At 44.4% G+C, this 14235-nt stretch overlaps 3 protein-coding genes across 3 annotated transcripts; all 3 read left to right on the top strand.

Moving 5' to 3' along the window:
* Positions 1–5289: 5289 nt before the first annotated feature.
* On the top strand, positions 5290–7107 carry CCR75_009418 (uncharacterized protein; the record flags this gene model as incomplete). The annotated part of the gene is made up of 1 exon (XM_067967457.1): positions 5290–7107. The coding sequence occupies one exon, from the start codon at positions 5290–5292 to the stop codon at positions 7105–7107; it is 1818 nt and encodes a 605-aa protein (XP_067815989.1).
* A 165-nt stretch (positions 7108–7272) lies between these two features.
* CCR75_009419 (uncharacterized protein) lies at positions 7273–11076 on the top strand (the record flags this gene model as incomplete). Its single annotated transcript, XM_067967458.1, has 1 exon — positions 7273–11076. One exon carries the CDS (start codon positions 7273–7275, stop codon positions 11074–11076), a length of 3804 nt encoding a protein of 1267 aa, XP_067815945.1.
* Positions 11077–11996: 920 nt separating this feature from the next.
* On the top strand, positions 11997–13265 carry CCR75_009420 (uncharacterized protein; the record flags this gene model as incomplete). Its single annotated transcript, XM_067967459.1, has 1 exon — positions 11997–13265. One exon carries the CDS (start codon positions 11997–11999, stop codon positions 13263–13265), a length of 1269 nt encoding a protein of 422 aa, XP_067815999.1.
* Positions 13266–14235: the final 970 nt, after the last annotated feature.

The following is a 14235-nucleotide window of genomic DNA, read 5'->3' as shown; positions in this document are numbered from 1 at the left end:
GCCCCGCCATGGATCGCTTGCCGAAGACCTGATCGATGTAATCGACTTGTTATTTTGGCAACAGCCATTGACTGGTCACACATTACTTGGTGCCAGGTCCGAGGTCAATTATGTGCTCGATACCCCTATCTGCTGGTAGGCGGATCGGCACTTCTTCTGGGAACACATCGCGATGTTTCCATAGAACCTCAAAGAACGGATTGTCTCTCAAAGCATCCCACCCTTGAGCAGTAAACCGTTACTTTTTGTCCGTTTCTAGGACGCTCTCGTCCATTGTGGACGACGAGCAATAGTCCACCAAGTTCTCTTCTGAAAATGGTGTGACTACTTCTTGGATCTTTCCTTCCTGTAATTCAGCAAGGAACAGATCCCACGACATCTCCGGGAGTTTACTATCTCCTTGGCAGATTTAAAATTTGCCGGAGCACCTTAAATGAGGATGCCTCCGCAATTTTGTCTTTGACGGTTTCGAACACCCACGCCATCTCGGACCAGTGCCTAAAAACGTTCGAAGGTCCGTCCTCTTTAATAGGAATTGATCCAAAGGCCACTCGTTTAGACGTGCCTTTGATCGTCCTAATCTGTCGGGTACAAATTCTTCGAGTCACCACGACTTTTTACTGGGAAGCGGACCCCAGTCGAGCTACAACTGCAGTGTTGCTTAAGCTTTGCTGCTATTATTGTAACGAGGCACCTTTCCCTAGTACTAATCAGTACAAGTTATTCTTACGCTGATTACAGCCTTCAGCGGACGGATACGGTAAAATACCTTGGGCGCCTCGAAACTTCACTACACAAGAGCACAGAGGAAGAATTCTAAGTAGCTAAGGGTCTTTAGCTAGGAAAGGTTATTTAAAGGATTAGAATTAGGGAAAAGAAAAACTGTATTAATATATTTAGTTCCTACGTAACGATCTACTGAACTTATTACATTAATATCCAACTAAGTATGGCGCCTACTTGCGCACCGCACAATCGTGTCTAGTAACGATTGGCGGGGTTGATTAAGACTTAAATAAACCAATTAATAGAGCTAATGCCTTATTGCATCCATAATACCAAATTTTGTATAATTGGAACTATTTAAGTCAAAATTAATAAAGATAAAATTTGTGTATTTCTTTGTTTATATCCTCTTCTAGGAAATAATAATTGTAATTCCTCTTGTAGGAAATAATACTTATAAAACGAGACACCAGGTCCTTTGTATTTTTCCCACACGAATTTGTATTTGTTGTTTACAATGGATTTGTCATAACTCGAATTGTGACACCCTCAAGCGATTTCCGCGAACTTCTGGCAGTTCAAAATTTAAGGAGTTTTTTTTAGAATTGTCCAATTAGAGAAAACCGTTTTCGAGATCAACGAGATCCGAAGGAATCGATATTTTTTTCTTACATTCGGAAAGTGCCATCGACGATTTTGTAGACTGAAAATTGGCAGAATGTGTATCTACAGTACTCTTTGGGCCAGGAGTAAACCAACGTCGAAATCTGATGATGTTGCTGGTAGAATTAAGGTTTACGAGAATATTGTAAAAGGTGATTTGATTGTTAACATCACAAACGACGCATGGTACGGCAATAGTTCGGGTCCATATCAACATTTTGAAATTAGCAAAATGCGCTCTGTTGAAAACGGATTACAAGACTATACGGACCTATTGAACGGGCGTGGATCTTATTATCAACAAGGTGATGCAGCTTTAGAATATATTTATAACATCTATATGTATCATGTCAGCACCCGCATATTCAAGAGCTTTTAGTTCTTTTTCCAAATTAGCAAAATCGGCTGAAAGGATAGAAGGAGAGATAAAGTCAGCGTTGCTACTCCTAAATCCTTCAAAATCAAAAGGAGACTCTTACTTCTCTGCGCTGAAAAAAATGTAGCATCCTTGGCAGAAACTACGGCAGAGATATCACCACGTATGCTGGCTGGAGTCATGCACATCCGACGCCAACAAATTATGCATCTCCAAGATGGAAGGGTTTGGTCGCACTTGCTCGAAGATTTGCATGTTGAAGTTGTGTGGACCACCAACCTCTCTTTCAGGAAGATCTCCGCGCTCTTTGAAGACATTCGTAAATGTCCACTTAGCCTTCAGCACAGGCAATTCAAATTGAGTGACGAAGTATTGTGGATTGACTTGGCAATATTTTTTTTAACTTCTAAAGTCCTCAAAGTCATGTACGTGCCACAGAACCTATTGCGCTCTACGATACCATCGGAGCCTTTGGTGGAGAAACAAGAAAACAAGGTGTTGCCATTCCTCACATTAATGACCCCAACGAGACACGCTGCTGTACGCGCTAGTTTAATCACCGACGAAGTAGTCCCTGATGCCTTGAGTCCACTAGTGCCCACTCGAGCGTTAAAGACATTGCCAAAGCAGACGGAACGCGGACGGGTCAAAACAAAGAAAAGTCGACAGCGAAAGAAGATCAAAAAGGGTTGCAAGAGATTGAAATTGTGCGGAGCAACGCTTTATGGCTATCAACTGCTGGTGNGTCGACATGTGGAGCTTGCTACCTAGCAGCTCGAACACATGTCGCCAAAAACCAGACGTAAAACGTGGATTCCAGTCCGATACTATGGACTCGGGCATCTCGTGTAGTCGGTAAAATTATCCAGGAACAAGAGAGGTGCCTCCTTGCCAGTGATCGATGTTTCACATGGTGCAAAAAACACCATTTAGCTCAGTCTGTCTACAAAGACGACGAGCCCCGTCCGACCCTTATGATCGGGCGGCATGCCAAACATGAAGTCCAGACTTACTGACTTCAAACAGCTGGTTGGAATCGGTAGCGGCTTCAATGGCGCAATGCTGGACGGTGTAGATTTAGGCGACAATGTTCGTCCTGGTTGTAGCTATGCTTTATTCCGGAGGCGAACGAGCTCGTCACGTGGTATGCCTTCGTGGCTGCCAACGTTGACGGCTAAATTGTGTTTAGCAGTAGACACACTTTCCTGGTGTCTTACTTTGAAGCCTGCGCGATAAAGCGTCAGCCAAGACAGTCGTCTTTCCTGGCTTATATTCATCTTTGAAAATAAATTCAGAGAAGAGTGTGAGCCATCTGCCATTCTAGGGAAGAGGTGCGGTGAGTGAGGGGTCCGCAGTGATGCGTGATCCATATAAACCAGAAATGGTTCGGTGCACTCGAAAGTTGGCAAGAGCAACGTACATGCCCCGCCATGGATCGCTTGCCGAAGACCTGATCGATGTAATCGACTTGTTATTTTGGCAACAGCCATTGACTGGTCACACATTACTTGGTGCCAGGTCCGAGGTCAATTATGTGCTCGATACCCCTATCTGCTGGTAGGCGGATCGGCACTTCTTCTGGGAACACATCGCGATGTTTCCATAGAACCTCAAAGAACGGATTGTCTCTCAAAGCATCCCACCCTTGAGCAGTAAACCGTTACTTTTTGTCCGTTTCTAGGACGCTCTCGTCCATTGTGGACGACGAGCAATAGTCCACCAAGTTCTCTTCTGAAAATGGTGTGACTACTTCTTGGATCTTTCCTTCCTGTAATTCAGCAAGGAACAGATCCCACGACATCTCCGGGAGTTTACTATCTCCTTGGCAGATTTAAAATTTGCCGGAGCACCTTAAATGAGGATGCCTCCGCAATTTTGTCTTTGACGGTTTCGAACACCCACGCCATCTCGGACCAGTGCCTAAAAACGTTCGAAGGTCCGTCCTCTTTAATAGGAATTGATCCAAAGGCCACTCGTTTAGACGTGCCTTTGATCGTCCTAATCTGTCGGGTACAAATTCTTCGAGTCACCACGACTTTTTACTGGGAAGCGGACCCCAGTCGAGCTACAACTGCAGTGTTGCTTAAGCTTTGCTGCTATTATTGTAACGAGGCACCTTTCCCTAGTACTAATCAGTACAAGTTATTCTTACGCTGATTACAGCCTTCAGCGGACGGATACGGTAAAATACCTTGGGCGCCTCGAAACTTCACTACACAAGAGCACAGAGGAAGAATTCTAAGTAGCTAAGGGTCTTTAGCTAGGAAAGGTTATTTAAAGGATTAGAATTAGGGAAAAGAAAAACTGTATTAATATATTTAGTTCCTACGTAACGATCTACTGAACTTATTACATTAATATCCAACTAAGTATGGCGCCTACTTGCGCACCGCACAATCGTGTCTAGTAACGATTGGCGGGGTTGATTAAGACTTAAATAAACCAATTAATAGAGCTAATGCCTTATTGCATCCATAATACCAAATTTTGTATAATTGGAACTATTTAAGTCAAAATTAATAAAGATAAAATTTGTGTATTTCTTTGTTTATATCCTCTTCTAGGAAATAATAATTGTAATTCCTCTTGTAGGAAATAATACTTATAAAACGAGACACCAGGTCCTTTGTATTTTTCCCACACGAATTTGTATTTGTTGTTTACAATGGATTTGTCATAACTCGAATTGTGACACCCTCAAGCGATTTCCGCGAACTTCTGGCAGTTCAAAATTTAAGTGTTTTTTTTTGTTTTGTCCTCTTCTAGGAAATAATAATTGTAATTCCTCTTGTAATAAATAATACTTATATAACGGGATGCCATGGTCGTTTGTATTTTTTCCATTGGAACTTGTATTTATTGTTCTCTTTGGATTTTTCATAACTCGAATTCGTGATGTTCTGGTAGTCTTAAGTTTTAGGAGCTTTGTTAGGTTTTTTTTGTTCAATCAGAGACGACCGTTTTCGGCAATAGTTCGGGTGGAATCAATATTTTTTTCTTACATTCGGTCTGTTAAAACGGTTACATGACATGGGACCATGTCGGTGTGTTCTTATTATGCAATGGCCTTTGACTATTTTGTAGACTGTATATTGTCGGCATCTGTATCTAGATTAGTCTTTTTCCAGTAGTAAACCAACGTCGAAGAAGATAAGGTCAGCGTTGCTACTCCTAAATCCTTCAAAATCAAAAGGAGACTCTTACTTCTCTGCGCTGAAAAAAATGTAGCATCCTTGGCAGAAACTACGGCAGAGATATCACCACGTATGCTGGCTGGAGTCATGCACATCCGACGCCAACAAATTATGCATCTCCAAGATGGAAGGGTTTGGTCGCACTTGCTCGAAGATTTGCATGTTGAAGTTGTGTGGACCACCAACCTCTCTTTCAGGAAGATCTCCGCGCTCTTTGAAGACATTCGTAAATGTCCACTTAGCCTTCAGCACAGGCAATTCAAATTGAGTGACGAAGTATTGTGGATTGACTTGGCAATATTTTTTTTAACTTCTAAAGTCCTCAAAGTCATGTACGTGCCACAGAACCTATTGCGCTCTACGATACCATCGGAGCCTTTGGTGGAGAAACAAGAAAACAAGGTGTTGCCATTCCTCACATTAATGACCCCAACGAGACACGCTGCTGTACGCGCTAGTTTAATCACCGACGAAGTAGTCCCTGATGCCTTGAGTCCACTAGTGCCCACTCGAGCGTTAAAGACATTGCCAAAGCAGACGGAACGCGGACGGGTCAAAACAAAGAAAAGTCGACAGCGAAAGAAGATCAAAAAGGGTTGCAAGAGATTGAAATTGTGCGGAGCAACGCTTTATGGCTATCAACTGCTGGTGGACGTGCGTTATCGTGCAGAGCAGTATGCAGAGGCCAGAATTCTGGACTTGGATCCGGCCACGAAACTACTTTTGGTGCATTACATTGGCTGGAACGCAAGGTATGACGCTTGGGTGGGGATTGAGGTGGTGGCTGCACACGGCAGCCATTGTCAGGGTGTTGTAACGAAAGATGCGAGCTGGAATGGCATGACGTCGTTGTTTGCTACGAATAAAGAAATTGGTGCTCAGCGTGAATGTGGCTTCGCAATCGTGAAGGATACGCCGAGGAAACGTTTAGCCATGTCACCAGCTCTAACAAGTGGGACTGGACATCGTGAGAAAATCGCGGCAGAAAATGACACTCAGCTTGTCGTACATCAAGCTGAAGAGAATTGTTGTAACTACACGCAAGAGGCCGAGACGCCGACGCTTGCCGAAAGAACACCGAGGCGCGTTCAAGTCGAAGTGGAGACGACGGATGAAGACAGTGAGCGAAAGAAGGATAGTAAGACTGCAGATTTGGTACTCGATGTTAAGATCGCGACAATGTCGGAAGTATTAAATGAAAAAGGAGACGACCATAGCGCCCCAGTAGAATTTCAAACAGAAACAAGTCAGCGACGACTAGAAAGTGCTAGTCGAGGTGGATGGAAGCGAAAACGAGCGACTCGAGCTGAAGCAAAAACAACCAACTGTTTAATCCCACAACGAGTACGTTCGAAGCAAGCCATTGGAATCAATTCTGCAAAGCAATGGCCACTTCAACGAGACGAGGTGGGAAGTTCAATGCGCGAGAAACTTGCTGCAATCTTTCGACTTCGAGTGCAACAAAGACAGCAGATGGGGCAGTTGCATGCAACTTCAAGGAAACAGTGGTCGTTGCTGGATTCCGGGACAAAGCCAGGCGGTTCACCCACGAATGATGGGGAGACAAGAGGACAACGAGTAGTTGCTGGAACCGAGGAATGCCAGCGACAGCTCGAGCAGGATTACTACCAGCCACAGGTGCTGTTTATGAACAAGATGAACACTGTCAGCGAAGATCCAAGTGATTGGCCACTTCAGGAGGATATAATGGATCCTCGTATCATCCAGCAACGTTTAAGAACGCTGGAAGAGCGTTGTCGACAACAAGCTCACGTTCAGGCATCTTATCGCCAACTCATGCTTACTCAAGAGCGCAACGGGCGTGCATTGGCATCAAACGAGGCATTTACGACAACGAAGGCTGGAGTGGACGGGACATCGTCAGCCATGAGCTGGAATGATGCAACAGGCGCAAAAAAATCGACGAGTGACAAGCGAGACGCTGGCTTACATATATACGTTGGCGATGACAATGAGATCACGAAGGATAGCGAAACTACTTTAGCAGCAACCGAAGTCTCTCGTGACGTGATCAAAGTAGTGACTCCCGAACCAGTAGAAAAGCAACACGGCTCGTCGTCGCACAAAATCGAACTAGGCAAGAGTAACCCACCTTCACAAGGTGTTCTCTATGAATTTGTCCTCTAGTCCGTAGTTGCCTCTTTTTGATTGTCGAACATGTGCGTTTCCATTGGTCCGAAAGTCTAGAGTGAAATAAATTGCAAGCAATGACGTATGACTTAATCTTAGTATGCTGTCAGAGTGCTGGTCACATTTCCCTTGCGGTAAACAAAGTCAATTCCGCGCGCGCTAATGTCGTCAGCCGACGAGATCGAGATTCTCACAGACGACGAGCAAATTGCGCATTCCGCACACAGGAGAAGCGAGGAGGAAGATACCGAATGGAAGCCTGACGCTTCAGATGAGGATGTTGAGGAGTGGAGCGACGACAACGCATGCGACGACGTTCAACAAGTCGTCGAGGATGCTTCCATTCGTTCGTTTTTCAAGCCACAACGAATTACTCGTCAAAATGATGACGAAATGAAAAAAGGGGGCACGAAACGTAAGGGCAAAGTGCACGAGCGCTTAAAAGGATGGAATCGTCGTCGCAAGATCGCAGATGTAATGGACGACGCCGATTTGGAGGACAATACCCGGAAAGCCCGTGAGGCTGAAGCGAAGCGCGCGAGGAGAATCGATGCTATTTTAGGAAGCTTTTCGAATCTTTCCGAGGACCAACTCGCCGTATCGAATGAGAAAGAGAAGACGTTGATATTAAATCCACGGAGTACCGATGGTGCGTTGCCGGCAGGCGAAGAAGGCACGGACGATGCCCCAATCTTTGTGTACAGGGATATTGTTGACAAGCTCAAGCCTCATCAGATTGTCGGCGCCCGGTTTCTTTGGAGCCACGTTGCAGTAGAACCGCAAGGCTTTGGCTGTGTCTTGGCCGACTTTATGGGTCTAGGAAAAACCCTGCAGGTAATCACGACGATGCAAGCATTTTTGACGAAAAAGACACTGGATGAGAATGGGGCATTGACAAACCGACATCGCCATGTATTGATTCTAGCTCCTACAATTTGTGTTCGTAATTGGGAGGCTGAAGTGGTCAAGTGGCTGGGCAAAAAGGAAGCGCGACGTCTTGGACTCTTTACATTAGAGTCAAGTCGTGAAAAAAAAATGAGTGACCGTGTTCATGTCGTGAAGAAATGGTACAAATGTGGGGGAGTCTTAATCACTGGCTATGAGCTTTATCGTCTTCTTGTGCTACAGTCAAGTGGTGCCGAAAAGATAGCTGCGGGTAACCAAAAGTACGCACATTTAATAAAACAGGCGTACAAGTGTTTGTGTGACCCAGGTCCAGATCTGATTGTGTTAGATGAAGGCCATCGCGTTCGTAACCACAAGTCAAAGTTGGTGAAGGCACTCGCTCATGTGAAAACAACGCGACGCATTATTTTAACGGGCTATCCTCTACAGAATCACTTGGAAGAATACTGGACGATGGTTAACTTCGCACGCCCGGATTATCTAGGCTCACTGGACGAATTCAAGAATCGGTTTGTAGCTCCTATCAAAAATGCGCAATGCATCGATAGTTCCGATGCTGACTTGAGGCTTGCTCGACGTCGTGCGTATGCTTTGACTCAAGAATTAAAGTCGTTGGTACTGCGTCGAGATCAGCAGTTTCTATTTCGACAGCTACCGCCTAAGAAGGAGTATGTCCTAATGTGCAAACTAACTGACGCTCAAGCCCAGCTTTACCGTGATTTTCTCGAGCATGGAGTCCCTACGCGCGGAAGTTCAGACAAGCTGGATATTCTTGGCGGCTATCATACCGCGCTGGCAATTTCGAACCATCCTGATGTAATCTGCGAGGCATACAAGCGCTTGGAGGACGATGAACGCAACGGAACAAGCAAAGCTCGGCGGGGGATAACGGATATTTTTGGCGTTGAGGATGGTGGGAATGACTTTGATCCGTATGAAGACGTGTCGGCTCCTAGAACTCAAACGTCCAGAACTATTTTACGATGCCGCAGTTTATTACTCAACAAGGATGATAATAATGACGACGAAGATAAATGCGAGACAGCTAAGGTTAATCTGCCAAATGCATCTAATTATCTAGAGCGAACTACAGGGGGGCATCGCTTGAAGTTTGCTCAAAGATTTATGAATAAATATGTGCCACATCAGCTTGAAGCCAGTGGCAAGATGATGATTCTCATGGAACTTCTTTTAGCATGTCAGGACGTTGGCGATCGCGTCATTATATTTTCTCAAAGTATTCCTACGCTCGACACAATAGGAATTATGATTACGAAGCATAATAAGCATCAACGCCGTCACGCGACACGTCTTAATTTCTTGCGAATCGACGGTAGCACCAATCAACAGGATCGATTTCGGAAGATTGCGGAATTTAACGATTTAGAAGAAGATGTCGACCTTATTATGATTTCAACAAAGGCCGGGGGCGAGGGAATCAATCTTTGCGCGGGTAATCGGATAATTATGTTTGATGTTTGCTGGAATCCATGCAATGATTCGCAGTCAATGTGTCGATCATATCGCTTTGGGCAAACAAAGCCAGTATTTGTGTATCGATTTGTCACGATGGGCACAATGGAAAAGAAGGTGTACGACTTGCAAATCCGCAAAGAGGGCGTGGCAAAGCGAATTGTTGATGAGAAAACAACCGAGAGAAAGTTTATGACATCAGAACTTCAAACATATTTTAGTATCGAGGACTTTTATAAATCGCTGCTACATGCTCAAGGCAAGGTTGCAAACGATGGGAAGCGTGCTGTCCAGGCGATTCCTCAAGAAGATGATGTGCTCAAGAGTATCTTAGAGGCGATGCGAGAACGAGCTACTCCTCTGTATGACTTACCTAGTGCAAATGGTCATACGTCTGCAGCTAGTAGACAAGCTGATAAAGGATGTATCATTGATTGGTTTGAGCAAGAAACAATGTTTGAAGAGGATTTAGATCAGCAGTGTACTCCTGCCGAGCAACGAGAAATTTTAGAGACAAATGACTATTTCAAGGCCGTGCGTGGACTTCGTCGCAAAGGAGTGCTTCACATGAACCGCCAGGGACTGCTGATGAAGTATTGCGAGAAGTGCCGTGCATCAAATGAAATCTACCCGACGAAGTTAACAAATGTGCCCGTGCCAGTGTCGATTGAATGCAATTATTGTAAGCAAACCATGGCAACTGCCGGAGCCGTCCCCCCATCCGAATTGCCAGCTGCTTCACATTTATTTATGCAGCGAATACCTGGAATTCCCGTGCCTGCGCCAGGCCTTATACCTTCAATAACTTTTGTACCACCTGGAAGTGCAATTCCAGCGAAACCTTTTGCACCTCGTAGCGTCGGCAGTACACCCACTGCAGCTCGTAATGGTGGTCGAAATTTGCCTTCGCATCTTCAGACCCTGCAAGATCAGGAAAAGTTGACATATAAAGAACGGTTCGACATGCTTATGCGACGTAAGGCGGAACAACAGCAGCAACTTTTGGCATTTCAACAAACTGAGGCACAAGCACATTCAAGTCGACACGAGCGCGCTAGCATGAAGTTAATGGATAGACACGTGCTTATTTTAAGACGAGGGATTAAGGGCTGTCACGAATTGAAACGAAAAGCGGATGAGTGTGGGGCTACTTTAGCGATTGAGGTCAACTCGCAGCTGACGGATATTGTGAGTGCGATGAGTTTGGTGGAGACTTTGAAGTGGCTTAAACTCAGCAAACTGCCAGGAGATGTCGCATTGCACGATGATACGTGGCTGCGTAACGAGATTTTAAAAGAGAAAGGTTTGTCTTTGATTCCTAGTCGAACAAGCAAAGAACTGGCAGCTACAGAGGAAGCAGCTGCTGGAATTCATGTAAACGATGCAGTCGCAACTACTTTTGTCTCTTCGGCGACAACGATTGACAATGTGAGTCCGGAAACAGGAGTGGAAAGTGCTAGCGAATTTATCGAACTCATGGATTCGGATGGCGAGGATTGCTCCAAGCCTGTCATGAACGATGACGCATTAAGTCGCAATGGAGCAGCCCTCATTTTAGACGATGACGACGTCATCGAAATTGGCTAGTGTCTATGAAATCAGCATATGAATATATGAATTTATTAATTCTCGGAATGCTCGATCAATTTTTAGGCTTCATGGTGATATTTTTTAAGTGTAGAAAATTCGGCTTGGCGGACCCTCAATCATAATAATTGGCTTGAAATTCATTTTGGGACGCATTTTAATGGTTTTCAGAGGTCGGAAGAAGAATGTCTGCGTTCGTACCATATGAATCTAACTAAATGACATTAGCATCATACGCCGCTACACACGGCACCGAAGCTTGTCACATTCATTGTAGGAATGCAGTTCGTGGATGGGAAGATTAAAAAAACTCCAAGCGTATTTTTTCGATTTTCAAAAGATCTTCACTCGCTTGAGGACTTTTATGTAAATCAATTAAAATAAATAAGTATTAATGTCTATGCTTCCTCTATAACCGCAACTGACGGCTGCGATCCAAGTTACTATTAGTTTCGTTGACGACAGACAAATCTTAAAATTCGTATTAGAAGTTCTGCCTTGCCTTATGGTATATACGGATTAATTTTTGTTGGAAACTTCTTCAAAGCATATGGTGAGCGCATAAAATAATATAAGTTTTACCCGACATTTTTCTGCAAGCTAGTAGCATAATAGAATGCCCCACGCTCACCTAGATATAAGCACCCAGACAGAAGTTGATACGCGCCCATACTTACGGAGCACATGACACTGAGAAACTTCCGCTCAAAGCATCTGCATATGATCCTTCTGTGGTAGCTTGATATATTATCGAGTGCTATGAGACAGATAAAAGTCATATGAAAAAAAACCAGGTCTTTAAAAGAGCAAGTAAAGCATCTGCTCAAGGCGAAGGAAAGATCATTTTAGTATCATGCCTTCGTTAAAAAGCTCATTTAGTCAAGTTCGATACTATCACAACAAAATTAGACAGCCACAGCATGGCAAAGTATACCCATCCAAAAGAAACGCTTTCCTCTGTAAAGCTCTCGACATTCCACGAAGCTGCTTTGATTCGGGAGGCAGAGACAATCGTGCGAGAAACGATTCATGCAAATGAAGCATTTCTTCAAGTCGGGTCGCGTTTCCTACCTTCTGACTGGCGATTCGTGCGATCGCGACAAGGTCTAGATGTGTATTGCCAACGATCAGATTCTAAAAGCAATATTTATCCCCGAAAATCTGAAATGGTGTCTCCCAGATCGACGGCTTCTTTTTTTGGTAGAACATCTTGTGTGGCATCAGGCCATTCTGTCTTTGTAACGGATACATTGCCGTCAAGACAAAAGTCGCCAATGGTTCTTCATGGTACTCTTGATGGTAGCCTCAACGATTGCATGTTTGGCTCCCTAGCGACTACCGAGGAGGCGTGGCGATGGCGAAGTTCCCATATTTTTGAAAAAATTCACGACGGACGCCTCCTTGCGACCATTAAAGGACCGAGTCTCGAAGATCCTTTTCGTTTTCTCGGTCTCAAGTGGTATACCAACGACGTGCCTTTGGTCTTGTCGGGCATTTTACAGCGGCGTGATTACTTAATCATCGAGGCCACGGGTCTAACGCGTGACGCACACGGTGACGTCGTTGGCTACTTCTTAAGCCACTCGGTCACTCTACCGGGGGTCGCGCCCGATCTCTCACATTTAGGTGTGGTGCGAGATGAAGTCAGTACGTGCTACATCTTCCGGCAACGCGATGCGAACCTAGTGGAACTCTACTGTCGCAGTAGTGTACCTTCGCGCAACCGAAACCTCGGTCGACTGACCGAAGGACTGACCGCGGATGCCCTTTTAAGTGCGATTGGCATCATCGATTATGCCTACATTCGAAAGCTCACATGGTTAGTCAAGAACAAACAAATGCGAATCCCAGCACGACGATGCCAAACTCGTCAGCACCGCGGCCTGTTTCCACGGTGCACGCGCTGTGAAGTCTGCGACAAAAGTTTGAGCTATTTTGTGCGTAATGTAGGCGCCCAATGTCATATTTGCCGAAAAGTTGTGTGCAAGAATTGTCGACTTGTCAAGAAAATGACGGTTGATGTATCACGAAAGCGTTCATCAAAGCTATGGGGAATGCAAACTTGTGTCTGCTGTCTTCTTGAAGCAAAAGAAATATGCGTGAAGGAGATGATGCTTGACAGTATCGAAGAGTCTCGCTCCGTGGCGGCGACTTTAATTTCCATCGAGTTATGTGACTATGAACTTTAATTGATCATTGACAACTAGGTAGCCTTTTAAAAAAAAACGAAGATAGTTTGTGGAGCTTAGGAGTTAAGACAGAAAGTGACGACTCGATGGCGCGGATTATGCGTAAATAGCACAGCATTAGACACCATAAAAACGAGATAGTATTTATAAAATGTCAGGCAACTTTAAACTAATTGGGAACGAACGTGTCAACCGCCCATTTCGTTAGTAATAGCCATTATGCTTCTCCATTCAGCACTAGACGGCACTAATTTTTAAATAGCTCGAAGATATCAAAGAATTGCATTTACTTCATGAATCTCTGAAAAACTGTCGGTATAATAATGCATAATGAAATGGGAGCACGACAGTTGGAGATATTTTAGTCACATGTCTTTCCTGCTTTTACAAATATCCTTTTTGGACTTGAGACTTAATAATCAAGTATTATTTGTTGAGCAAAGCTCGATACTTCAATCACTTTAGTCTGACCTGTATTTGAGCAGCATCAATAGAAGAACCTTTTGGTTTTTCAAGAAGTTACACATGTAATTGCCGATGCAGTGTCAAAGTGCGTGTCATTACAATCGCTCATCTCGATCTTTTTTCTCTTGTTAAACCGCCCTCATAGATACTTATCTACTGTTCCATATAATTTAACAGTCGGTCATTCATTGACAGATAAAGGCTGTGATCATTCCATATGGCAATTTGTAACGGGCTAAAGTTGCCCTTATGTTACACAGTCCCCGTTAAGTACATTAGGTGTACTTTAGGGGATGGTCAATTACTAAATAATAGTAATTAGACCCAACACTCGGGTGTGGTGCACATTTGTGACCAACCCTTGTGGATGTGATGCACATGGGTGCATTCACATTAGGAGGGATGACGCCCAGCGTCATCCGTGATGACGGCTAGCGTCATCCGTTACGCGAGGTATCTATAAAGATACGCTCGCAATACATATTAAATGATATCTATAGAGATA

This window comes from Bremia lactucae, linkage group LG7, assembly GCF_004359215.1.
Source record: "Bremia lactucae strain SF5 linkage group LG7, whole genome shotgun sequence".
In the NCBI taxonomy this organism is placed as follows: domain Eukaryota; phylum Oomycota; class Peronosporomycetes; order Peronosporales; family Peronosporaceae; genus Bremia; species Bremia lactucae.
This window is presented reverse-complemented; position numbering and strand designations above follow the sequence as displayed.